Below are 27,187 nucleotides of genomic sequence, written 5' to 3' on the forward strand. Positions count from 1 at the left end.
TTCTCCTTGTAGTGGACATTTGGGAGCAATAAAAATAAGAAGAAAGGAAAGGCCAGAAAAATAGAGAAGAAAGGAACCATGAAGAAACAAGCCAACAAAACTGCCTCCTCAGGCAGTTCGGATAAAGACAGTTCTGCTGAGAGCTCAGCCCCTGAGGAAGGTGAGCCCAGTGGCCCAGACCTGGGGTGAACTCCCATTCTTGTCAGGTTGAAGCTACAGAGTCAGAGATGGGGTGAGGTGGGCATGGGCCTGAATTACAGCATGGCCTCCATCTTTATTGCAGTGGTCCATAACCTTTTCAGTGGTCATGGGTCCTTTGAGAATCTAAATGAAGCAAGAAAAATATATAATTCCAAAGGGCTAGTGAGGCCTCTGGAGCCCATCCATGAAGAGTCCCTTCATTAGAGCCTCAACTCACTTTACCCTTTCTCTTGGTTACTTATGCATGGTCTGGCTGAGGAGGAAAATCCTCGAAACAGATACACAACTCAGTAAAATATATATATATATATATATATATATATTCTTATTTTGAAATCAGCTCCAGAATTTTTGCTAACACTAAGATAAAATTGGACTTGTTCCAGGACTAGAATGATAAACTTAACATATCTTTTAAGAAATAACATTTATGTACAAACTGGCCTTTATAGAATTGGCCAAACCTGTTTTTAAGCACGTCTGTGAATGTTAGCTCAAACTGAATCAAGCAGAGTTCTTACTAAATTGCTAGTTTAACTTAATACTCATTTGTAATGTATACTGCCTTTTCCATCACCCTTTATCCTGTAAGGATCCAGTTTCCTTGAGAATTCACCAGTCGTTGTAATGACTCATTAAAACATTGAATTTTTTAAATGTCAACTAATAAGTATACAAGAAATGTTTGAAAATCACCATTTTTTAACCATTATGGTAATAATTAATTTACTTAACAATTATGAGTCTTAGGAGTGCCTCGATGGCTCATTTGGTTGAGCATCTGATTCTTGATCTCAGCTCAGATCTTGATCTCAGGGTTGTGAGTTCAGGCCCTGCATTGGGCATAGAGCTTAGTTTAATAAGGTGGGGGGAGGGGCATAGGGGTAATGATTATCAACCCTGTAGGGTCATCTCTATGGCTTCAGTCTTCTGTAGCATAGCCTAATCTTGTGTTTGGGCCTTGTTGTAGGTGAAGTATCAGATTCTGACAGCAACAGCTCCTCCTCCAGTTCAGATTCAGATTCTTCCTCAGAAGATGAAGAATTCCATGATGGCTATGGAGAAGACCTCATGGGTGATGAGGAAGACAGAGCCCGTCTGGAGCAGATGACAGAGAAAGAAAGAGAGCAAGAACTGTTCAACCGCATAGAAAAGAGGGAGGTGTTGAAAAAAAGGTAAGGTTGTAATTCCTTAATAAAATTCACATTTGGAGCCCTGTCTTCCCAGAATTCAAAACCTAGAACTTCTAATAGTTTCTGAGGTATCTGACTATTCTTCCAGCATGGTGGTTTTTTTTTTTTTTTTTAACTCAAATGTTAAATTGCCTTTTAAAAAAAGGGGTGGGGGGATCCCTGGGTGGCGCAGCGGTTTGGCGCCTGCCTTTGGCCCAGGGCGCGATCCTGGAGACCCGGGATCGAATCCCACGTCGGGCTCCCGGTGCATGGAGCCTGCTTCTCCCTCTGCCTGTGTCTCTGCCTCTCTCTCTCTCTCTATGTGACTATCATAAATAAATAAAATTAAAAAAAAAAAAAAAAAAAAAAGGGGGTGGGGGACATCCCTGGGTGGCTCAGCGGTCTAGCGCCGCCTTCAGCCCAGGGCATGATCCTGGAGACTGGGGATCGAGTCCCACATCAGGCCCCCTGCATGGAGCCTGCTTCTCCCTCTGCCTGTGTCTCTGCCTCTCTCTCTCTCTCTCTCTCTCTCTCTCTCTCTCTCTCTCCCCCCCCCCTTCCTCTCTCTGTCTCTCATGAATAAATAATAAAATAAAATCTTAAAAAAAAGATTTTATTTATTTGAGAGACAGAGAGAGAGAGAGCACATAAGCAGGAGCAGAGGGAGAGGAAGAAGCAGACTCTTCTGCTGAGCAGGGAGCCCAACATAAGGCTCAATCCCAGGATCCAGGGATCATGACCCAAACCAAAGGCAGATGCTCAACCAACTGAGCCACCCAGGTGCCCCTTAAATTGTCTTTTTTTTAAGATTTTATTTATTCATGAGAATACACACACACACACACACACACACACACACACAGGCAGAGACACAGGCAGAGGGAGAAGCAGGCTCCATACAGGGAGCCCGACATGGGATTCGATCCCCGGTCTCCAGGATTATGCCCTGGGCCAAAGGCGACGCTAAACCACTGAGCCACCTGGGCTGCCCTTAAATTGTCTTTTTTTTTTTTAAAGATTTATTTATTTACTCATGAGAGACACACTCTGAGAGAGAAAGAGAGAGGCAAAGACACAGGCAGAGGGAGAAGCAGGCTCCTAACAGAGACCCCAGTGCGGGATTCGATCCCGAATCTCGGGATCATGACCTGAGCTGAAGGCAGGCACCCAAAGGCTGCGCCACCCAGGCATCCCCTTAAATTGTCTTTTGATAGTCAAAATCTACTTCAGTATTTCCTGAATTACTTTTGCCATATTTAAATGGCCAAAATTTTTCCTTATAACAGAATTTCAGAGTAAAAATAAATATATTTTCTGTTTCTAGAAATAAGAGTCCTCAGAACTAGGAGCCTTTTCTACCTACCTAATACCATGAAAGAAAAATAGAATTTTCTCTGACTGCAGTTAGTTGCATTTCATCTGGGGAACCTGTTTGTTCCTTTTGGAGACCGTATTAAGTATGTAGTAAGTTACCCTGGACAAGAATATTTAGCTTTCAGTCAGCAGCAACTAGTAAACATTTGTTTTGATTATAAATACTTTTAAGGTTACCTGTGTTGGAACAAACAGGACTGAAGAAACTGTGCTGGTGTTGCCTGGTGGTTAGAGATGGCTTAAAATTTGTATTTCTGGACTGTGGTGAACTAATGAGATTCTTGTATAAGGCCAGTAGGGCCCTATGATAAAATCCCAGAGTAGCTAGAGAATAATGGGTGGCTCATATCAGACTTGGGTTTTATTGTTTTCACCTCATACTAATGAGACAGTTGGCTGAGTCAGTGACTTTTTTCAGTGACTAGAGAAATGTTTACAGGGATGATAACTTAAAACAGAAGTTCAGAGCCATTCACAGAAAATTGGTACTTTTTTGTAGTTCATTTGTTTAGCTGTAAGGCAGCACATTATAGTAACTCAGAAACTTTTTCCTATTCACTTAATAAAAGTCTTTATAGGAGCTCCTTGGTGGCTGAGTCAGTTAAGCATGGACTCTTGAGCTCAGTTTGGGTCTTGATCTCAGAGTGTTGAGTTCAAGCCCTGTATTGGGCTCCATACTGGGTGTGGAGCCAATCAATCAATAAATAAAAAATCTTTATATGGATCTCATTTAATAATTTTATTGAGATATATTTTGTATACAATAATCCACCTGTTTAAAGTGTACAATTCAGTGGCCATTATATATTCACAAAGCTGTTTCTCACAATTTCAAAACATTTTTATCACCCTTGGAAAGAAATCCTGTATCACTACTAGTCATTTCTCTCTTTCCTCTCAAGCCTCCCAGCCCTAGGCAACCACTAATCTAGTTTCTGTCCCTACAGATTTGCCTATTTCTGGACATCTTGTGTAAATGGAATCATACAACATGTAGTCTTTTGTGATTGGCTTCTTTCACTTGGCATATTTTTTGAAGTTCATCCACATAGCATATCAGTACTTCGTTCCTTTTTATGGCTCAATAATATTTCTTTGTATGTATATACCATATTTTGTTTATCCATTCATCTGTTGATTGACATTTGGGTTGTTTCCACCTTTTGCTACTGTGTATATTGCTACTATGAACATTCATATACAAATATGTGTTTGAGTATCTATTTTCAGTTCCTTTGGATATAGATCTAAGAGTGGAATTGCTGGGTCATTTGATAATTTTATGTTTAATTTTTGAGAAACCATCAAACTGTCATTCACAGCAGCTGCATGATTTGCTTATCTACCAGCAGTATAGATATCTCCACATCCTTGCCAACACCTCTTATTTTCCCCTCATTTTGATAATATCTACCCTGGTTACGTAAAGTAGTATTTCATTGTGGTCTTTATTTTTATTTTCCTATTGCTAATGATGATAAGCATCTTATGATATCTTTGTTGGCCATTTATCTATCTTTGAAGAAACGTCTGTTCAAGTCCTTAACCCATTTCTTAACTGGTTTTTTTTTTTGCTGTTGTGTGGTAAGAGTTCTTTGTATAGTCTCCTTTTTTTTAAAGATTTTATTTATTTATTCATGAGAAAGAGAGAGAGGCAGAGACACAGGCAGAGGGATAAGCAGGCTCCATGCAGGGAGCCCAACATGGGACTCGATCCTGGGACTCCAGGATCATGCCCTGGGCTGAAGGCAGCACTAAACTGCTGAGCCACCCAGGCTGTCCTATAGTCTGCTTATCAGACCCTTATATAAATGACTTACAAATATTTTCTCCAGTTCTGTGGGTTTTATTTTTTTCACTCTCTTGCTAGTATTGTTTGGTACACAAAAACATTTAATTTTGATGAAGTACAATTTATTTTTTTCCTTTCTTGTTGAAACTTTTAATGTCATATCTAAGAATATTGCCAAATTCAAAGTCATGAAGATTTACCCCTATGTTTTCTTGTAAGAGTCTTATAGTTTTAGATCACTGGTCTATTTTGAGATCATTTCCATTTATCTCTGTGTCTGTCTTACACAGTTTTGTTAACAGTAGTTTTGTAGTCAGTTCTTGGAAAGTGCAAGTCCTCCAATTTTTTTTTTCAAGATTGTTTTGGCTATATGGGGCCTGTTACATTTCCATATGAATTGTAGTATCAGCTTTCCCTGCAAAAGCAAAAGAAGCAGTTGGGATTTTTATAGAAATTGTGTTGAATCTGTGGATCAAATTTGGGAGCGTTGCCACCTTAACAATATTAAGTCTTTCAATCTATGAACTATCTTTCTACTTATTTAGATACTCTTTAATATCTTTAAATACTGTTTTACAGTTTTGGGTGTAAAAGGCTAGCACCTGTAAATTTATTCCTAAATATTTTATTCTTTTCGTACTATTACAAATTGATGTTTTCTTTGTTTCATTTTCAGATTGCTCATTGTAAGTATATAGAAATACAATTAATTGTTGTATATTGATCCTGTCCCCTCCAACCCTGGTGAGCTCATTTATTAGTTTTAATAGCTTTTAGTAGATTCTTTCAGATTTTCTATATGTAGGGCAGCCTGGGTGGCTAAGTGGTTTAGCACCACCTTCTGCCCAGGGTGTGATCCTGGAGACTCTGGATCAAGTCCCACGTCGGGCTCCCTACGTGGAGCCTGCTTCTCCCTCTGCCTGTGTCTCTGCCTCCCTCTCTCTCTCTTTGTGTCTCATGAATAAATAAATAAAATCTTTAAAAATACATATTTTCTATACATAAGATCATGTGAGCTACAAAAAAAGATAAATTTTACTGGTTCCTTTCTATTTTTTAAAGGCATTCAGTGTTTCATCAAGTATTATGTTAGCTATGGTTTAATTTGTTTTGTTTTGTTTTTTAAAGATTTATTTATTTATTTATTCATGAGAGAGAGAGAGAGAGAGAGAGAGGCAGAAACACAGGCAGAGGAAGAAGCAGGCTCCATGCCGGTAGCCTGACATGGGACTCGATCCGGGGTCTCCAGGATTGTGCCATGGGCCAAAGGCAGGCGCTAAACCGCTGAGCCACCCAGGGATCCCCCAGCTATGGTTTTTTCATAGATAACCTTTTATCTATTTGAGGAAGTTCTTTTCTATTCTTAGTTTTTTGAGAGTTTTTATTTTTTTATTTTTTAAATTTATTCATTTATGAAAGACAGAGAGAGAGACAGGCAGACACAGGTAAAGGGAGAAGCAGGCTCCATGCAGGGAGCCCGATGTGGGACCTCATCTCAGGTCTCCAGGATCACGCCCTGAGCCAAAGGCAGGCGCCAAACCGCTGATCCACCCCGGGATCCCCCAGTTTTTTGAGAGTTTTTATCAAGATACGTGTTGGATTTTGTCAAATGCTTGTTCTGGGTCTGTTGAGATAGTCATGGTATTTTTGTACTTTATCAATAAAAGGTATATTACAGTGATTGACTTTCTTACGTTGAGCCAACCTTGCATATCTGAGATAAATTCTATACTTGGTCATAGTATATCATACTTTTTATAAGTTGCTGGACTTAATTTGCTACTATTTTGCTGAGTTTTATGTCAGTATTCATGAGATATTGACCTATACTTCTCTTGTAATGTTATTGTCTGGTTTGGTATCAGGATAAAAATAGACTCATAGGGGATCCCTTGGTGGCGCAGCAGTTTAGCACCTGCCTTTGGCCCAGGGCGTGATCCTGGAGACCCAGGATCGAATCCCACGTCGGGCTTCCGGTGCATGGAGCCTGCCTCTCCCTCTGCCTATGTCTCTGCCTCTCTCTCTCTCTCTGTGTGTGACTATCATAAATAAATAAAAATAAAAAAAATAATTAAAAAAAATAGACTCATAGAATGATTTGAGAAGTGTTTCTTCTCTTTTTTGAAAGAATTTGGGAAGAATTGATGTTCTTTTTTTTTATTTTTTTTTCAATTTTTATTTATTTATGATAGTCACACACACACACAGAGAGAGAGAGAGAGGCAGAGACACAGGCAGAGGGAGAAGCAGGCTCCATGCACCGGGAGCCCGATGTGGGATTCGATCCCGGCTCTCCAGGATCGTGCCCTGGGCCAAAGGCAGGCGCCAAACTGCTGCGCCACCCAGGGATCCCTGATGTTCTTTTTTGAATGTTTAGGAGAATTTTCCAGGGAAGCCATGTGGGCATAAGCTTTTCTTTTGGGGAAGTTTTAAAGTTACTATTTCAGTGTCTTATTACAGGTCTATCTAGATTTTTCTCTTTTTTCTTGAGTCAGCTTTGGTGGTTTGTGGCTTTTTTTTTTTTTTTTTTTTTTTTTTAAGATTTTATTTAAAATGAGAGACGCAGAGGGAGAGAGGCACAGACACAGGCAGAGGGAGAAGCAGGCTCCATGAAGGGAGCCCGACATGGGACTTGATACTGGGACTCCAGGATCACACCCTGGGCTGAAGGCAGCGCTAAACCGCTGAGCCACCCGGGCTGCCCGGTTTGTGGCTTTCTAGAGATTTTTCCCATTCTGTCCAAATTACCTAGTTTGTTGCCATATAGTTGTTCATAGTGTTCCCTTATGATATATTTTTTATTTCTGTAAGGTTGATAGTGATGTCTCTTCTTTCATACCTGATTTTAGTAATTTGAATGTTCTATCATTTTTTTCTTGGCCAATTTAGACAGAGGTTTGTCAATTTTGTTATCTTTCTGAAGAAGCAACTTCTGGTTCCATTGATGATTGTTTTCCTATTCCATGTTTTCATTAATTCCTGCTCTAATTTTTATTAATTCTTTTTTTTTTTTTTTTCTGCTTGCTTTACATTTAGTTTTCCACTCTGTTCAGGTAGAGGTAAAGTTACTGGTTTGAAATATTTTTTTTAAAATAAGCTCTGTGTCCGGCATGGGATTCGAACTCACAATCCCAAGATCAAGAGTCCCATGCTCTACCAAACTCAACCAGCCGGTCAGCAACCCCTATCTTCTTTTTTTTAATATAGGCATTTAGAGCTATATATTTCCCTCTTGGCACTGCCTTAACTACATCCTAAAAGTTTTATTATGTTGTGTGTGTATTTTCAGTCCTCAAATTGTTTTCTAATTTCCCTTATGATTTTTTTTTAATTTTTATTTATTTATGAGAGAGAGAGAGAGGCAGAGACACAGGCAGAGGGAAAAGCAGGCTTCATGCACCGGGAGCCCGACGTGGGACTCAATCCCGGGACTCCAGGATTGCGCCCTGGGCCAAAGGCAGGCGCCAAACCGCTGCGCCACCCAGGGATCCCCTCCCTTATGATTTTTCTTTGACCCATTAGTTATTTAGGAATATGTTGTTATGTGTGGTGGGTTGTTGTTGTTGTTGTTTTAAAGATTTTATTTATTTATTCATGAGAGACATAGAGAAGTAGAGACATAGAGGGAGAAGCAGGCTCCATTCCATGCAGGAAGCCCAATATGGGACTCAATCCCAGAACTCCAGGATCACACCCAGAGCCAAAGGCAGATGCTCAATCGCTGAGACACCCAGATGTCCCTAGATTGCATTTGTTGAAGAGAATAGTGTATTCACTACATATTTGTTCATTATGTTTGCTGGTGTGGAGTTTGGGGAAGAGGGCAGGCATTTTTCCTCATGAAGAAAGATGGAGAGTGATTTTTTGTTGTTTTTATTTTTGTTTTAAGATTTTATTTTTAAGTAATCTCTATACCCAGTGTGGCGCTTGAACTCAGAACCTGGAGATCAGGAATTACATGCTTCACCAACTGAGCCAGCCAAGCATCCCAAGAGTGGTGTTTTTAAGATACAGTGTTTGTCCTGACCACCTTAAAAAGGTGACAGTGGGGGCATCTGGGTGGTGAAACTCTTGGTTTCGACTTAGGTCGTGATCTCAGGGTTGTGAGATTGAGACCCAAGTTGGCTCCAACCTCGGTGTGGAGTCCACTGGGGATTCTCTCTCCCTCTGCCCCAATCCCCTGCTCTCTCTCTGTCTCTCTAAAATAAATAAATCTCGGGACACCTGGGTAGCTCAGTGGTTAAGCGTCTGGCTTCAGTTCAGGGCGTGATACTGGAGTCCCGGGATCGAGTCCCACATCGGGCTCCCTGCTTCTCCCTCTGCCTATGTCTCTGCCTCTCTCTCTCTCTCTGTCTCTTATGAATAAATAAATAAAATCTTTAAAATAAATAAATAAATCTTTTTTAAAAAGTGTGCCAGTGGCTGTCTGTGGTTTCATTCTGTATCTAATGGAACATCATTGCAGTTAATTCAGAAACCATCTATTTTCTTGTTATGTGAAGGTTGAAGAAGAGCTGTGTGTTAACCAACAGGATACACCAATATCCAGAATGTTTTCTCATTTTAAGTCTGTTCCAACTTAATGCTTTCAAGTATTTTTGATGTACTTATGTTCAATATTTTTAATATTTTTATAAGGTACATTGGAGTTTCAGGCAGCTCAGGTGGCTCAGCGGTTTAGCACTGCCTTTGGCCCAGGGTGTGATCCTGGAGACGCGGGATCGAGTCCCACGTCAGGCTCCCTGCATGGAGCCTACTTCTCCCTCTGTCTGTGTCTCTGCCTCTCTTTCTGACTCTGTCTCGCATGAATAAATAAAGTAAATCTTAAAAAAAAAAAAAAAGGTACGTTGGAGTTTCTTGCAGGAAACCAAGATGTTTAACTCCTCCCCCTTGCTTATTTTTCCTCCCCCCTACTTACTTCCTTTATCCTATCTAATAGAAATTAGTTTTTGTAAATACTTCATTGCCACCTAAAAACCAAAAAAAAATATCTTTTAACCAGATTTGAAATCAGGAAAAAACTAAAAACAGCCAAAAAGAAAGAAAAGAAAGAAAAGAAGAAAAAGCAAGAAGAGGAGCAGGAAAAGAAAAAGCTGACACAGATTCAAGAATCTCAGGTAGGAAATTCAGTGATCCTTGTTATCAAAAAAAAAAATAAACCTCAATTTTGAGTGTGTGTGTTTATGTAAAAGATTTAATTTTTTTTATAAAAAGATAGTTTTATATTAATCAACCTAGTTCAGTTAGTACAAGACATGCTGTCTTTATCTTGCAGGTTCATTAACCTCTGTTCATAACATTTCACCATTAGCCAGGCTGTTTAATTCCTTAGAAATTCTTCACTCAAATCTGCTTTTAAAAAAACAGCTCACTGGTGTGTGAGCATTCCTTAAGGGAAAGTTGATAAATATCCTGTCCCAGGTAGCTGGATTGGTTATGAGGTTTATTCAGGTGTGTGTCATCCTGGACTCGGTCATAAATGTAGCTGCAAAAATTAGTCATCTCTGCGTTCATCACACAAGGCTTGTTGAAAATATCAACAAATATTAGCCATGTCTAGGGTGTCTTCCAGAAAGTGTTTATTCCTGTAATTCTTAGGTTTTCTGTTTATTAGGCAGGTAAGAGCAGGGGCTGGCTTTATGCTATCCTCTTTGTCCACTAGAGGATGCTCTCTTCCCTTAAACAAGTTTCCATTTTTGTACCCCACAAAGATTCACACTGGAAAACTGAATTGATTGTTAGGTATAGAGAATGTTGTCATTGGCAGTTATTGAAAAGAGCCATCCTACATATTTTTCCTTCCCAGGTAACATCCCACAACAAGGAACGGCGTTCCAAACGGGATGAGAAACTAGATAAGAAATCTCAAGCCATGGAGGAGCTAAAAGCAGAGCGAGAAAAACGGAAGAACAGAACAGGTCAGTGGGGAAAATGTAGTATCTACTTTGTGTCTGTGATTATAGGATTTGACTTTCTGATGCCCATTTATGTTTTCCCCCCTTTTATCAGCTTTTTTTTTTTTTTAAGCTCTTGATTATGGGAAATTTCAAACACATACAGAGAATGGTATAATGAACCTCCATGAACCCATCATTGAGCCTCAACAATCAACTCATAACCAATCTTGTTAAATCTGTATTCCCCTCTTTGATCGGGTTATTTTGACATAAATTACAGCATCTTTGTATTTTAACCATAAATATTTCCATATTTGTCTTTAAAAGATAAGGACTCTTGTTTTAAACATAACTACAATATTATTATCACATCTAAAAAATCATAACAGTAATTTTCTTAAGATTATCAAATATCTACTCAGTGTTCAAATTTCTCTAGTTGTTATGTGATTAAACTATGCTAATTTGGTTTTTGAATCAAGGTCTTAAAAATATCCACACGTTGTGATTTGTCAGTATGTCCCTGAAGTTACTTTATCTGTATAGGGTTTCCTATTGATCTCTTTTTCCCTCTTGCAGCTTATTTTGAAGAAAGTAGGTCATTCATCCTATAGTTTCTCAGATACTGAGTGCATCCTATTGGAGATGTTGAATGTGTTTCTGTAGACTCTTGAATCTCCTGCAATTAGTCAGATACTAGGTACATCCCATTGGAAGTGTTAAATGTGTTGCTCTAGTCTCTTGAATTTCTTATAATTTGTAGTTAGAACTAGAGAATTAAATAAATTCGCTTTCGGGATCCCTGGGTGGCGCAGCGGTTTAGCGCCTGCCTTTGGCCCAGGGCGCGATCCTGGAGACCCGGGATCGAATCCCACATCGGGCTCCCGGTGCATGGAGCCTGCTTCTCCCTCTGCCTTTGTCTCTGGCGCTCTCTCTCTCTCTGTCTCTCAGTCTTTCATGAATAAATAAATAAATAAAATCTTAAAAAAAAAAAATTAAAAAAAAAAAAATAAATAAATAAATAAATTCGCTTTGTCTTCTGTTTTGGCTTTTGTTTGGAGGAGAAGGCTAAGTTGTAGATGATGGTATTACTTCCATCAGGAGACACATATCTGTGGCTCTCATTTTGTGATATTATTAGCTCTGTCACTTAGCTTTTACCACAATAATGTGAACTAAAAGACTGCTCCAGGGGCACCTGGGTGGCTCAGTTGTTGAACATCTGCCTTTGCATTATCCCAGGGTTCTAGGATTAAGTCCCACCACATTGGGCTCCCCACAAGGAGCCTTCTTCTCCCTCTGCCTATGTCTCTTCTCTCTGCATCTCTCATGAATAAATAAATAAATAAATTCTTAAAAAAAAAAAGACTGCTACAAACTGAAATATTCACTTGTTCCTGCTCATACATCTGCTGTTCAGCAGAGGGTTGCCTCATATTCAAATTAGCTGGGATTGTCTCCAGGCTGCAGATTGGGACCAGGTCTGTTACACCTATCACTCACCCTCCTCAGACCAGTATACCTAGGGCACATTCCTCTCATGATGATGGCAGAATGTAATAGTGGCAAGCAGAACCATAAGATGCCTCTTGAGGCCCAGACTTGACATTGGCAGAAACAGTGTCAGGTCTGTGCATATTCCATTGGCTAAAGCAAATCACGTGACAAGCCCATCATAAATAGCTGGGAAGACTACCAAGTCACATAGCAAAGGGTGTGGATACAGAGAAGGATGAAGAATTGGATAATAGTAAAAAGTTCTATCCCAGCAGTCATTGATAATCATTACCTAGATCATTTAATGCATTATGAGTTGCAAAATGGTGATATTCTAATCTTTCTTCATTTATTATCCTGTCTACTTTTATAAAGAGAAACTTCTCATCAGCTATTAAGTTATCAGGTATACTTTGTATAAGAAAGGAAGAGTAAATGCTGGATTTTTTTTTCCTTTTATATACTAATTTTCAAAAGAATGAGTTAGTACCTTAGCTTCCAAATGTGTTTTAAGATTTTATTTGTTTGAGAGCATGTGAGAGAGAAAGCACAAGTTGGAGGGTAGGGATAAGCAGACTCCTGCTGAGCAGGGAGCCTGACGTGGGGCTTGATCCCAGGACCCTGAGATCATGACCTGAGCTGAAGACAGACACTTAACTGACTGAGCCACCCAGGCGCCTCTGTTCGCTTATCTTGAATATCTTTGTGAACTTAAGGATTTAAACATCCTTCTGTGTATTTTAATCCATTGCAGTTATTACTGACTCTCAAATTGTCCCATCTTCAATTACTGGTAGCCTAAGTCCTTTTGATGTGAGGCTCCAGCAATCCTCAGTAGCTTCCTTGCTTTCTGAACTTGGAATTAGCCATTTCTCTAAGGAGTCTTTTCATTGAAAACTGTTATTAAAGTCTAAACATAAGGAGGGCTCATGCTACTGTGTTGGCTATTAGTTCTAAGCCTTCCAGTACACAAAGCTAGGATTTTTTTTAAGGATAAATTTTATCCTTAGGAGCTTCATATTGATAAGTCCATTTCAGAATCAGAATGCAAAGATTTTTGAGCTAAAACAAAGACAACATGCTGCTTACTCATTTAAAGTGTATAAGGCGGGGATCCCTGGGTGGCTCAGCGGTTTAGTGCCTGCCTTTGGCCCAGGGCACGATCCTGGAGTCCCGGGATCGAGTCCCATGTCGGGCTTCCTGCATGGGGCCTGCTTCTCCTTCCTCTTGTGTCTCTGCCTCTCTCTCTCTCTCTTTCTCTCTCTCTATCACGAATAAATAAATAAATAAATCTTTAAAAAAATGAAGTGTATAAGGCAGTGGCTTTTAGTATATTCACAAAGCTGTGAGATAAAACAATAAATCTGGAATGTTGCATTAGTCCAGAAAGAAACTCATATCCCTTAGCCATCACCACCCCTCAGATCTATCCTTCACCAGTCTTAGGCAACCTCTAATTGACTTTCTATCTCTATAGAATTGCCTGTTTGGACATTTCATATAATTGGAATCATATAATATATAATCTTTTTTTCTTAGCATAATATTTCCTAGATTTATTCATGTTGCAATGTATATCAGTTCATTAATGGATATACATATTTTGTTTATCCATTCACCAGCTGATAAACATTCAGGTTATTTCTACTTTTTGACCATTATAGATAATGCTGCTGTGAGCATTTGTGTATAAGTTGTTGGGTAGACATATGTTTTCATTTCTCTTGAGTATTTACTTAGGAGTGAAATTGTTGAAGCATATGGTAGCTCCATGTTTGACCTTTTGAGAAACTGCCAGGCTGTTTCAAAAGAGGCTTTACCATTTTGCATTCCCACCAGCAAAATATAAAGTTGCACTTTTTCCACATCTTTACCAAGACTTATTGTCTTTCTGATTATAGCCATCTTAGTGAGTATGAAGTGGTATTTCATTATCGTTTTGATTTGTATTTTCCTAATGATTGTAGTGTTGAGCCTCTTGTCATGTGCTTAGTGACAATTAGGGTATCTTTCTTTGGCGAAATGTCTCTTCAAGTCTTTTGCCCATTTTTTAAACAAATTCTTTGTTTTCTGTTGGATTGTAAGTTCTTCAAATATTTTGAGTATTAATCCCTCATCAGATATGTGATTTGTAAATATTTTCTTCCATTCTATAGATTCCTTTTCACTCTTGATAGTATCCTTTTGGTGCATAAAAGTTTTTAATTTTGATGAAGTGCAATTTACCTTAATTATTTTTCTTTTTTTGGGATGCGTGGGTGGCTCAGCAGTTGAGCATCTGCCTTTGGCTCAGGCATGATCCCAGGTCTGGGGATCAAGTCCCGCATCAGGCTTCCTGTGAGCAGCCCCACTTCTCCCTCTGTTTGTGTCTCTGCCTCTCTCTCTGTGTCTCTCATGAATAAATAATTAAAATCTATTTTAAAAAAGACTTTTCTTTTTTTTGCTTCTGTTTTTGGTGTCATATCCAAGAAATCATTGCCAAATCCAGGGTCATGAAGCATTTCCACTATGTTTTCTTCTAAGAGTGTTATATTTTAGGACGCCTGGCTGGCTCAGTGGTTTAGCGCCTTCCCTCGACCCAGTGTGTGATCCTGGAGATCCAGGATCGAGTCCCGCGTCGGTCTCCCTGCATGGAGCCTGCTTCTCCCTCTGCCTGTGTCTCTGCCTCTCTCTCTCTCTCTCTCTCTCTCTCTCTCTCTGTGTCTCTCATGAGTGAATAAATAAAACCTTTAAAAAAAAAAATAAGTCTTATATTTTTAGCTCTTACATTTAGGTCTTTGTTTTTTTAGTTTTGTTGGTTTGGTTTGGTTTTTAGAGAGAGAAGCTGGGGAGAGGCAGAGGGAAAGAGAAAATCCTTAGTTGGAGCCCTATGATCTCAGAACCCTGAGATCATGACCTGAGCCAAAATCAAGAGTTGGACACTTAACCAACTGAGCCACCCAGGTACCCCACAGTTAGGTCTTTGATTCATAAATTAGAATAAGGGTCTAACTTTTTTTTCCCCACATGATATATCCAGTTTTCCTGGCACCACTTTTGAAAAGACTGTCATTTCGCCCATTAGTGGTGACACTCTTGCTGAAAGTGACACTCTTGCTTGACACTCTTGCTGAAAATCATCTGACCATATATGCAAGGGTTTCTTTCTGGGCTTTCTGTTTCATTGATACATGTATCTATGTTTTGAATGACTATATTTTAAAGTCCCTTGTTACAGTTCCTATTGTGTGATTGTGCCATTAGTTGAATACTTTATTTCATTTTTCTTGTGATATATAGAGGTGACTTTTTATTATTATTTTGTTTCACGATTATATGAAATAATGAGGTTCCAGGGGTGCCTGGCTAGCTCAGTCAGGAGAGCATGCAACTCTTGATCTCAGGGTTGTGAGTTCAAGCCCCACATTGGGTATAGAGCTTACTTAAATATATATATTTAATAGACTAGACTACCTACACTGTTTTTGTAAATAGAATTTTATTGGAAAGAAGCAGTGCCCTTTTGTTTCATAATTGTCTGTAGCTGGGATCCCTGGGTGGCGCAGCGGTTTGGCACCTGCCTTTGACCCAGGGCGCGATCCTGGAGACCTGGGATCGAATCCCACATCGGGCTCCCGGTGCATGGAGCCTGCTTCTCCCTCTGCCTGTGTCTCTGCTCTCTCTCTCTTTCTCTGTGTGACTATCATAAAATAAATAAAAATTTAAAAAAAAAAAAAAAAAAAAAAAAAAAAAAAAAAAAAAAATAATTGTCTGTAGCTGCTTTTTATCTCCAGCAGCAAAATTGGGTAGTTGAAATGGTAACATCAAGCACAAGCCTAAAATATTTACTGACTGCCTCTCTAAGAAACATTTTCTAACTCAGGATATAATATATTAGCTCATTCCTTTTTTTTTAATAAAAATTTTATGTATGTATTTATTAGAGAGAGTGGGAGGGAGAAGGAGAGAGAATCTGAAGCAGACTCTCACTGAGTACAGAGCCCAACGCAGGGCTCTATCCCATAACTGTGAGATCATGACCTGAGTCAAAAATCAAAACCAGGGATACGTGGTTGGATCAGTGGTTGAGCATCTGCCTTTAGCTCAGGTCATGATCCCAGGGTCCTGGGATCAAGTCCCACATAGGGTGCCCCACGAGGAGCCTGCTTCTCCCTCTGCCTGTGTCTCTGCCTCTCTCTGTGTGTCTCTCATGAATAAATAAATAAAATCTTTTAAAAAAATCAAAATCAGGAGTTGGACACTCAAGTGACTGCACCACCCAGGTGCCCCTCATTCCTTTTCTGTAGCTGCAGAGTAGTCTGTTTGGTGGGTGTACTAGAGGTGATTCAGCCACTCCCCTGTGCAAACATTTGAGTTGTTTTCAGTCTCTGTTATTACAAATAGTACCTTAAATTGAAAATAAAGTTTTTCTCTGAGACCTTCTGAAGATACCACAAAATTTTTGTCCATCTTTCTTGCCTGTCTTTAGGCATCTTGAGTATAATAAAGAAAACTCTCAGTAGAGTTGTTGACCCTTTCTGCCCACTTAGCAATAAACTTCCAGCCATTTTTTTTTTTAAGATTTTATTTATTTATTCATGAGAGACAGAGAGAGGCACAGAAACAGGCAGAAGCAGGCTCCATGCAGGGATCCCGACATGGGACTTGATCCCAGGCCTCCAGGATCACACCCTGGGCTGAAGGGGGTGCTAAACCGCTGAGCCACCCGGGCTGCCTGGCCCTTTTTTTTTTTTTTTGGTATATTGAAGCTTGACTTTTTTTTTTTTTTTTTTAAGATTTTATTTATTTATTCATGAGAGACACACACAGAGAGAAGCAGAGACACAGGCAGAGGGAGAAGTAGGCCCCATGCAGGGAGCCGGATGTGGGACTCGATCCTGGGACTCCAGGATCACTCCCTGGGCTGAAGGCAGGTGCCAAACCGCTGAGCCACCCAGGGATCCCCATTGACTTTTTTTTTTAATTTTCTTATTTATTTGAGGGAGAGAGAATATGCGTGAGAGGAAGGGCAGAGGGAGAAGCAGACGCCCACACTGAACTGGGAGCCCAAATTGGAGCTTGATCCCAGGACCCTGAGGTCATGACCAGAGCCAAAGGCAGACACTTAATTGACTCAGACACCCAGGCACCCTGAAGCTTGACATTTGGTGCCTAGATGTTTTTAACTCTGGTTTAACTGGGTCCTGTATGTAGCCCAAGTAATCACAGTGCAATCTAGAGAGGATGGGGCTGTCTGTTAAGTCCCTTCCCATATCCCAGTTCTTTTTCAAGGATGAAAGATGTTTCTGTTTCTTATTGAGATAATGTGGGTAAACGTTCCCCTTTATTTTTTAGCTGAACTCCTTGCTAAAAAACAGCCATTAAAAACCAGTGAGGTGTACTCCGATGATGAGGAAGAGGAAGAGGATGACAAGTCCAGTGAAAAGTCAGACCGCTCATCCCGAACATCGTCATCTGATGAAGAAGAGGAGTAAGCTGTGTATATTTTGGTCTAGTAGTCAGAATAAGTGGGCTCTTTGGGGAGAAACTTAGTGTAGTTTTCAAAATGTTCTTGTTTGGATGGTGAACTTTGATTTGGTTCAGTACCCTGAATTGCAGAGCTGAGTTCCCCAACACATCAGCCCAAACATATGCTCCTACCTTTGGCTCCCAGCCTCCACTCCTGGACATTTTGTCCAGGCCTGGCAGGTAAAAACTGACTTTGTGTCACCCTCAGACTGGCCTGGAGCTTCCATTAGTTTTCTTATTCTGATAGGTTATCTAGAATGACAGCTTCATTGAAGACAGTTCATACTACTGGTTAAGAGCAGGATGCTGTTACCACTTCTTCTGTGGCTTCATTTCTTTCTCCTATGGTTAATCATGTGTAGTTTGGTTGAGTTAAGTTTTAAGAACTTGGTAGTATTTATGTATCTTGATCTGATGTGTTTTTTTTCCCAGAAAGACAGAGAGCACATGCAGGGGGAGGGTGGCGGGTGAGGAGAGGAGAAGCAGAAGGAGAAAGAGAATCTTAAACAGGCTCCATGCCCAGCATGGAGCCCAACATGGGGCTCTATCTTACAACCCTGAAATCATGACCTGAGCTGAAATCAAGAGTCAGACACTTAACAGACTGAGCCATCCAGGCACCCCTTGATCTGTTTTTATGAGGAACACTTTTCCCATTGCCCTTTATTCCTCACAGGAAAGAAGAGATCCCTCCCAAATCACAACCAGTCTCCTTACCCGAGGAATTGAATCGGGTTCGATTATCACGGCATAAGCTAGAGCGTTGGTGTCACATGCCCTTCTTTGCTAAAACGGTCACAGGATGTTTTGTACGGATTGGCATTGGAAACCACAACAGCAAACCAGTTTACCGGGTTGGTGTTTCTTTCCATGGACAATTGTCCATGTTTTAAATATAATGATTCTCAACTGGGAATAGGAACTGCTGAATAAGTCTGTCACTTTTCTGCTACTATTTGATGGGAAAATAGACTCTAATTGAAATGCCTGTAGAATAATGACACCGAGGTAACCAGAGATCATGCATGACCTGCTGCCAGAGACTCTTTGGAGCCCAGTGGAGGGGGCTTGGACATACAATAACTTTCTTTATTTTCCTTTCATATAAAAGCGAGAAGGGAGACATTTAGGGAGTATTCATTGGGAGTTACATAATCTGGAAGCTTTTTCGTTCATGAAAAATAAATGAAAATTTTCCATGTTACATAGTAAGTGACTTCTAAAACAGAATTACATTGAGGTTTAAAAACAAACACAAAAACACGAAGAACCACCCTCCAACTTAAAGGAGGTTGTTTTGTGAGTTCTGGGACTGCTTCTATGATCTGGATGGCTGGAACATAGCCACTAAGGTTTTTTTTTTTCCTTTCTGTTTTTGTTTGGTTTAGCGTGGGGTGTATGGTTTTAGGTGTTTATCTCCTTCTGTGAGGACCAGCAGCCATTCTGTGTCCCAGAAAGCTTGACAGAAACTGACCTCCATGGTCTTCGTATTTGGTTGATAAAACTGACCTCTGAAATCCCAAGTATGTCCACATAGTAAGGTAGAATGTAAGTGGGAGGAGAAGCTCCTAACGGGCCCACCAGGCTAACCGCCTCCTCTCCTGGCGCTTGCGCACTCTGCGTGCAGGACTTCTGGTGCTTGGCCATCTGGGTTCTAAACCTGAGGAGGGTGCCCAGAATACCTGGCAGCTGTGGGGTCCTCTCAGTGCAGGGTCACTTGTCCACAGTAGGTTGGTAGAGCCAAAGAGAAGGTGGTGTGGAGAGCTCTGAAAGAGTCTGTTTTTCTGTCCTTTCATATAGGTGGCTGAGATCACAGGTGTTGTGGAAACCGCTAAAGTTTACCAGCTTGGTGGCACCAGAACAAACAAAGGGCTACAGCTACGGTAGGGGAGGTGCCATTGTGGCAGCTTCTGCTTCTGCTGTGCACAGGCACTACCTGTTGGGGCTGCCATGCTCACCCAGTATGATGTTTCAGTGAATTTCTGTTGTTCCCCAAGGGTACTTGGAGGGAAGCTTATTCTGCCCTTGCCTGTAGGGAAAGGTAGGGTATCTCTGTCTGTCACACGGGAAATCCAGGACAAGAAATGGTAGGACATAGAGTAGGAAAAAGGCGGGTTGTGAGCTCCCGCCTTGTCCAGATCCCTGCAGGCAATTCCTTGGTGACTATGGTCAGGTGGCCTGCTTCTGGTCCTGGCTCTGTCACTAACTAACCTGGTCTTTGACGAGTCGAGTCAAGTCACCTTTCAGGACTTAGTTTCCTTTCAGTCACATGATACTGAGTGCCTGCTACATGCCACGGTTCTGGGCATCAGGATAGAGGCAGAAATATAGTAGGCACATGCAAATCCCTGCCCTCGTGGAGCCTGAAAATTCTAGAGACCCTGTATCAAAAGGAACAGAAGTAGTTTACCAGGATCATTGCAAATAGCAGCTAATAGATTCAGCTGTCCCATGGCCTAATTTAGTCTCTGTGGTCTCCATTCCCTTCTCCTGTCCCCACCATCTTTCCAGGGCTGCTTTAAAAGAGCCAGTTGAGATAGGCAGTGACCATGACATGCAGAGAATGACTATCCCTAGGAGAATGGCACTGACTCACCTAACTTCACCAGCATAGGGGTCAGTCAGAAGGCAATGTGCCTTCTCTCTAGGGAATGGTGTTTCCTTGCCATTCAGAGAGCTACATAATATTTTATATTATCGATGCCTGTTGACTATGACAGATTTTATTGTAAATGGACTTTTGAAGTACTGGCCAAGTCCAGTTTTTCCCCCAGTGCCAGCTATGATTCTTTTATCCTGGCTGCCTGTTAGAACAGCCTGGGAGGTATTGTTTATTTAATTTCATTGCCTGGCTCTTACTCCCAGAGATTCTGATTCAGTTGAACTAGAGTGGTGCTTTGACATTAGAATTTTCACAGATCTTCCTAGGTGATTTAATTTTTTTTTTATTTATTTATGATAGTCATACAGAGAGAGAGAGAAAGAGGCAGAGACATAGGCAGAGGGAGAAGCAGGCTCCATGCACCGGGAGCCTGACGTGGGACTCGATCCCGGGTCTCCAGGATCGCGCCCTGGGCCAAAGGCAGGCACCAAACCGCTGCACCACCCAGGGATCCCCTTTCTAGGTGATTTTAAAGGGCAGCCAGGATTGAGAACCACAGAGATAGGTGGTTCATAGTCTGGTTGGATTGCTTTGCTGTTACTGCAGGTAACATACCCATTCTTGGAGTTGCTGTCTCTTTTTTGTGTAGGCATGGCAACGACCAACGAGTATTCCGTCTAGAGTTTGTCTCAAACCAGGAATTCACCGAAAGCGAATTCATGAAATGGAAAGAAGCGGTAAGTGGGTAGATAACACCTGGCAGTTCATGAAAACCCTGAGAAAGTCTCCAGAATCTCTTACTAATAACCTTTTATTATGTTTTGGTCTAGATGTTCTCTGCTGGCATGCAGTTGCCCACTCTCGATGAAATCAATAAAAAGGAATTGTCTATTAAAGAAGCTCTTAATTATAAATTCAATGATCAGGACATTGAAGAGGTAAGAAACCTGGTACCCCAGAGACTAGAGGTTCAGTAAGAACTAGTATTAGAGAAAGAGAACATGACTTTCTTTTCTTTCCCTGTATCTTGACATTTTTAGTTGTGCTACTATTGCATAAGGATGGGAGAATATTGATGTTACTACCTGCTTTATTGTTCATCCAGATTTTCTCTCTATTCTCATTTGAAGTCATAGAGTAAAGAAGTGTATTTGGAGTTCAGGGATCTGTATTCTGCTAGGCTTGGTCCTTCAAGAGTTTCCTTTCTCCAAAACATTTTGGTAAAATTCTTTGATCTCTGTTCTCTTGGACAGTGGCTAGCCTTACAGTACCAGGTCCTTGGGCTGCTGCTGTTTATTGGTGCATGTTCCTTCAGACTGTCCCAGAAGAATCTCCGTGACCCTGGAAACAGCATAGTATCCCTTGGAATGAACTCGCTCTCTCTCTCTCTGGGGCATGACACTGCTGTAGGAAGAGCCAGCCCCCTTTTAACTAGCTGCTTGCCTCCAAATGGGCTCACTTAGCCTGTCTACAGAAATAGTTTAGGAATACCTCACTGCTGGTATCTCCTCTCTGGTACAGATTGTAAAAGAGAAAGAAAGGTTCAGGAAAGCTCCACCCAACTATGCTATGAAGAAGACTCAGCTGCTAAAGGAAAAGGTGAGGACTTGCATGTGAGCCCCCTTCCTTGTCTTGTAAGATGTGGAAATCAGACTTGTTCATTCTCTGCTCGGTTAGTGGTGACTGGATCGGGCTCCAGCATAAGCAACATGGTGCTTTCTTGGCCCCTGGGCAGCATCCCTTGGCCATTTTCCTTTCTATAAATTGAAACTGATCGTGTCCATTCCATTCTCGTTACTTCCTAGTCCCTTTAGTTTTATGTCTAATAAGCCAGAACTCAGGGTCCTCTCAACACTAACTAGGTCTGAACAAATGATATTGCCAAGCCCAACTGAGGTGGGGACTTTCCATTCTTCACATCAGGATAGGGTTGAGCCTTGTTAGGGTGAGTGAGCCCCAAGAGACCTGGATTCTAAGATTAATATTACAAATTGCTGCTGCCAGAGGCCCAGGGCCAGTTAGCTATATGGCAAGGTGTTAAGTGCTGTAATAAGAATTATACTTTGCATTTGTATAGTTTGTTTTCAATGTTCTTTTGTATTTCCTGTCATTTGTTTGTCACATGCGCTGTCTTGCCTGGGCTGGAAGTAAGGGGTCACTTGATACAGAGCCCATCATAGCCAACAACTCACATATGTCTCTGTGTGCAGGCCATGGCTGAGGACCTGGGGGATCAGGACAAGGCCAAACAGATCCAAGACCAGCTGAATGAGCTGGAGGAGCGAGCAGAGGCCCTGGACCGTCAGCGGACCAAAAACATATCTGCTATCAGGTGTGTTACAGAGCCTGTTTCGGTTGGGCTCCTACTCTGGACCCACAGACCTTGCCACAGTTATCAGCCGAGCCTGTGGCCTTACACATGTGCTGCCTCCGTCTGGCTCCAGGGTCAGAGCTGAGTGGTTCCCTTCCTCCTACCACAGCCCATTGACTCACCCTTTTACTCACCCACAGTTACATCAACCAGCGGAACCGGGAGTGGAACATTGTGGAGTCTGAGAAGGCCCTTGTGGTGAGTAAGACAACTTGATTTGGATCACTGAAAACAATTTTAATTAATAAAATGATACGAGGGGTGCCTGGGTAGCTCAATCATGATCCCGAGGTCCTGGGATTGAGCTCAGCAGGGATCCCGAGGTCCTTCTGCTCAGCAGGGAGCCTGCTTCTGCCCCTCCCCACTGCTCATGCTCCTTCTGTCTCTCAAATAAATAAATACATTCTTTAAAAATAATAATAAAATGATACAAAATCTTCTATATACCTTGCTCCAGTTTATTTTTTTTTACTTACTGAATAACATGTACACTTCGCCTCCGCATGCTATGGGCACACATATATCCATGGGATGTACTGATTGATAATGAAAAGCAACAGTCTTCTGCCCTTCTCACCCTTCCTGCCCCTTAGCTTCTACTCCACAGGTGTTCATCTTTAGGGACTTCTAGTTTTGTTCTTTCAGGTGTTGTCCCCATATCTGCTCTGCTGTTCTTGAAGGGAAGAGGATAATAGACTTTTGACTTTTTTTTTTTTTTAGCCCTTGCAAGGACTGTTATTTATATGTAAGCTTAGGATAAACGAAAGGTGAGGAAAAGGAGACAGTTCTGTATGTATGCTCTCCGTTTCAGGCTGAAAGTCACAACATGAAAAACCAACAGATGGATCCCTTTACCAGGCGGCAGTGCAAACCTACCATCGTTTCTAATGTGAGTGCCTAAAGAGGACATTTTTAGTCAGGACCTAGATTCTAGGACATAAAATGAATTCCATTAGGAGATTAATAAGGAAGTTAAAAATAATGTTGTCTTAGTGGGATTTGCTTACCTCAAACTCTTGGGTCTGGCTACCTCCTTTTTTAAATCTTGCTATAGGACACAGGTAGCGAAAACCTGGCATGGATTTGTAGAAACCTACGGCCTAACCCCTCCTGTGTCAGGGTGGGTTTACCAATGCAGCAAGACATTAGGAACATGTAGGCTGAGCCACCTAGGACCAGGCTGGCCTGGGCTTCAAAGATTTTATTGCCTCTCTTTGCTGCCTTGAAGAAAACCCCACTGAGCTGCTGATGGGTCCACCGTGGTGCTTGTGATGTTAGTGGTAGTCGATGGGAAAGAATCTGGCATAGCACTGTGTGAGTGTTAAATAATCTCTAAAATAACTCAATTTCTCTCTCAGTCCAGAGACCCAGCTGTTCAGGCTGCCATCTTGGCCCAGCTGAATGCAAAATATGGTTCTGGAGTGTTACCAGATGCTCCAAAGGAAATGACCAAGGCAAGTGCAGTACTGCCCCGTGGCCTGCAGAGCAAGGCTACTGGCCCAGACACTTGGCCTAGGTTAGGCCTGATTGTTCCCACGTGGAGGAACTAGCATCCCACTTGCAGCCCTTTCTCCATCCTGATTTTTTACAATTGTAATAAACAGCTACTGAGTTTTAGTCAGCCACCTAAATGCTAAGCCCAGCACCACTATTAAACTAAGGCCTTGATTGCAGCTTTAGGCAACTGACATCTAGCCCTCTGATCCACATTTTCTCGTGTGTAAAATGGGGATAATACTCTATCCTGCTGCTTCACAGGATGATTAGGAGAAGCTGATGACACATAAGGGTCAGATGTTTGTAAAGGTGAAAAGCTCTTTGAAAACTAAAATGTTAAACAGAGAAACTGCCCATTTAGAAGCAGAGTTCTTTGGGGTTTTTTTTTGTTTGTTGGGGTGGGGGGGTTGTGTGTGTGTGTGTGTGTGTGTGTGTGTGTGTGTGTAAGTTAGGTCTTTTCCTGTGGAGCCCAAACTATCCCAGGAATTTCTGAAATCTTGGGTCAGAAGGTAGCTTATTGTCCTGACCCCCTCCTCAGCCCCCCACACTATAGACACGAGCCTTCCCTTTCCTCTTTTAGGCTTCAGAAAAGAAACCTTCTTATGGCCTCTCCTGTCTTCCCTCTGAGAGAATCAGAAAAAGGGCCTTAGGAAAGAGATCTGATGAACTTGAGCAAGAGCTTTTTTTTCCATTAGTGCTGCTGCTTCTTGAAGTCCACTTGCATTCATACTTCTATAATTAGCTTTTCTCTTCACATTGCAGGGTCAGGGCAAGGATAAGGATTTGAATTCTAAGTCAGCCAGTGACCTCTCAGAAGATTTGTTCAAAGTACATGATTTTGATGTGAAGATTGATTTACAAGTTCCCAGCTCAGGTAGGTGAAGGTGTGGGGGTGTGCTGATGGCTAAGGACCAGAGGGCACCATGGCTGCCTCAGCCAGCAGGGGGCCCCGTTGTTAGGAAGAAGTGCCAGTGTCTGATTCTCAGTATTTACAGAGACTGGAGTAAGCTGGGGCACAGGTGTATTTTGGGAGGAGTAGGGACAGGCAGCCAAGCAACCAGAAGGGGTGAAACGCAAGATGAAGAAGGCTTTGTAGGCTCCTTAGATGCTGATTTCCTCTTCTTTCCCACAGAGTCAAAGGCTTTGGCCATCACCTCCAAGGCTCCACCAGCCAAAGATGGGGCTCCAAGGAGATCTCTAAACTTGGAAGACTACAAAAAACGACGAGGGCTTATTTGAGCGCACCCAGCCTGCTGCTTCTGACCCTGCATGCCCCATCACAGTGTCCTCTTTTCCTTTGATTTGCCCTCTTTGGGCTGGAGCAGCAGTAGAACTGGGAAGAGACTCTAAACTGCCAGTCATCTGTAATATAAACCATTTGCTGTATAGACCTCCCTTGTCTGCACCATCTCCCACCACCCCCCAGGCCTCTCACCCGGTGTGGGCCTGGGCTCTCTTGGGCTTTATCCATGTCTTTAGATTTGTGTTTGCCTTTTTTTTTTTCTCTTTTTGTTTTTTTTTTTTTAAACCAGCACAGTTCATTGGCCACTCTGCACACATTCAGTATTAGCGTGGAGCTGGGATTCTTGCTGGAGCCCCTGGTGGCGACAGCAGCAGCACTAGGCAGCCACCTCCATGGGCTGCCTTGGACCCAACCATTGAACATTTGGCACCGGACCCTCGTGGAGAGAGTGGGGACTGGGCACCTGCAGTCCTCCTTCCTCTCTCCTCATCTTCCTCTTCTTCCCATCTCTGCAGAAGAGAGGTTTTCAAATCCAATTTAGTTTCCAAAAAGTGTACATTTGTGGGGAGGGAGGGGGGGGCTATTTGAGCGAGCGAGTGTGTGTGTGCGTGTGTGTGTGTGTGTGTGTGTGTGTCTGTGAGTGTGGATTTTTTTATCATTTTTTTAAAATGCAGTACTCTTTGTATCAGTCTGTCATGGGTCTGTAGCTGTTTCAGATTTTTTTTCAGCTGTACTCGAGCATCTGAAACTGCAAGAAAGAAACTCATTAAATGTGATTCTTCTTACTAAACAGGCCTGACTGCTGTAGCTGTGTGACATCTCCTCCCACACACACCCCCCACCTCAGAGAAGGCACCCTAGTTTGGCCCCTGCCCTGTAGGCTGTGTCCCGGCAGGTGGGAGGGAAGCCCACAGCCAGGTACCCAGATAGGGCAGTGCAGGTGTCTTGCTCAACCCATGGGTACAGCCCACAGCTTCTTGGCTGAACATAGTGTGTCTTTTCCCCGCCCCCATGTACTTGTCTCTTCCTAGTGATTCTGTTTTTGCTGTTTCAGAAAGAATAATATTTTGTTTTGTTTTTAAGAGAAAGTATTCAACGTGAATGTGGAGAGAACGAACACAAAAAGATTTAGGTTGCAGATGTTACAAGCATGTGCAGTTTTGTGTGTGTATACATATATATATGGTAAGCATATATATTGTGCAGCTAGGGTGAAGCCAGCAAAGAAGTGTGTATGTCTTTATGAAATGTTTGAAAAGAGATAAGCTGACTGCTTGATAATCATTCTCAGGTGTAAAGCTCCAAGTGTAAATAAAAGTGGCATTTAACAAATCTTTTCAGAACAAAGTACAGCTGACTATATATACCAAGAACTAAGCTAAAGAAACAGCTGAGAGCCGCTGAGTCCCACAAGAGGGAGAGGAACTTACAAGCTTTGCTTTGTGCTTCTTCACCCTACTTTTCTGTAAGGAAGTGGGATGATGGGAAATCATGGACTTAAGTTGTATTTAAACGTAAAAATGAACTTGGTGACTCTTCTGGGTTTAGTAGAGCCTCGGTGTTGCTTTAACTTAGTTTACACTTTTTTATTTAAAAAAAAAAGCAGCAATGGATGGTTTTTTTTTAAAGTATTGTGACTGTAAAATTGGTGAACTGTGACTGTAACATAGCTCTGTGGTAGCTGTGACGCAGTTCAGTTGGGCAAAGGTGGGCAATGGACTCATTAAAATCATATATACTTGAATAGTCCATTGACCGAAACCCTTTATAGACTGTTGTGTAAATGTGGAATCACAGACTGCTAAACATTGCTCGGACTCCGGCAGAGTCCTGGAAGCTGCTGGGACCTCTCCTATCATGACGAACCTGGACTGTTTTTTCTTTCTGGTTTTAAAAGACATGAAATTATAGAATCCATATAATTTGCTGGAGTCATTCTGATCCACCATGTAGATCTGTATTTAGTATCATTTGGATTTGGAGAAGTGTCGATTACATTATGGCTGTGTAATAAAATTTTTATTAAAACTGCA

At 41.6% G+C, this 27,187-nt stretch overlaps 1 protein-coding gene across 1 annotated transcript in view; it reads left to right on the forward strand.

Moving 5' to 3' along the window:
- RTF1 (RTF1 homolog, Paf1/RNA polymerase II complex component) overlaps positions 1–27,187 on the forward strand; it is a 56,748-nt gene extending 29,561 nt beyond the window's left edge. The window contains exons 3-18 of the mRNA XM_025473124.3: positions 13–160; positions 1,172–1,376; positions 9,542–9,656; positions 10,346–10,457; positions 17,268–17,403; positions 18,118–18,295; positions 19,242–19,324; positions 20,693–20,780; positions 20,874–20,981; positions 21,565–21,642; positions 22,254–22,375; positions 22,555–22,612; positions 23,226–23,303; positions 23,773–23,868; positions 24,674–24,785; positions 25,044–27,187. Of these exons, the coding sequence (XP_025328909.3) occupies positions 13–160; positions 1,172–1,376; positions 9,542–9,656; positions 10,346–10,457; positions 17,268–17,403; positions 18,118–18,295; positions 19,242–19,324; positions 20,693–20,780; positions 20,874–20,981; positions 21,565–21,642; positions 22,254–22,375; positions 22,555–22,612; positions 23,226–23,303; positions 23,773–23,868; positions 24,674–24,785; positions 25,044–25,150 (1,824 nt within the window). The 3' untranslated portion in view covers positions 25,151–27,187. The remainder of the gene's footprint in view (positions 1–12; positions 161–1,171; positions 1,377–9,541; positions 9,657–10,345; positions 10,458–17,267; positions 17,404–18,117; positions 18,296–19,241; positions 19,325–20,692; positions 20,781–20,873; positions 20,982–21,564; positions 21,643–22,253; positions 22,376–22,554; positions 22,613–23,225; positions 23,304–23,772; positions 23,869–24,673; positions 24,786–25,043) is intronic.

This window comes from Canis lupus, chromosome 30 (assembly GCF_003254725.2).
Source record: "Canis lupus dingo isolate Sandy chromosome 30, ASM325472v2, whole genome shotgun sequence".
NCBI lineage: Eukaryota > Metazoa > Chordata > Mammalia > Carnivora > Canidae > Canis > Canis lupus.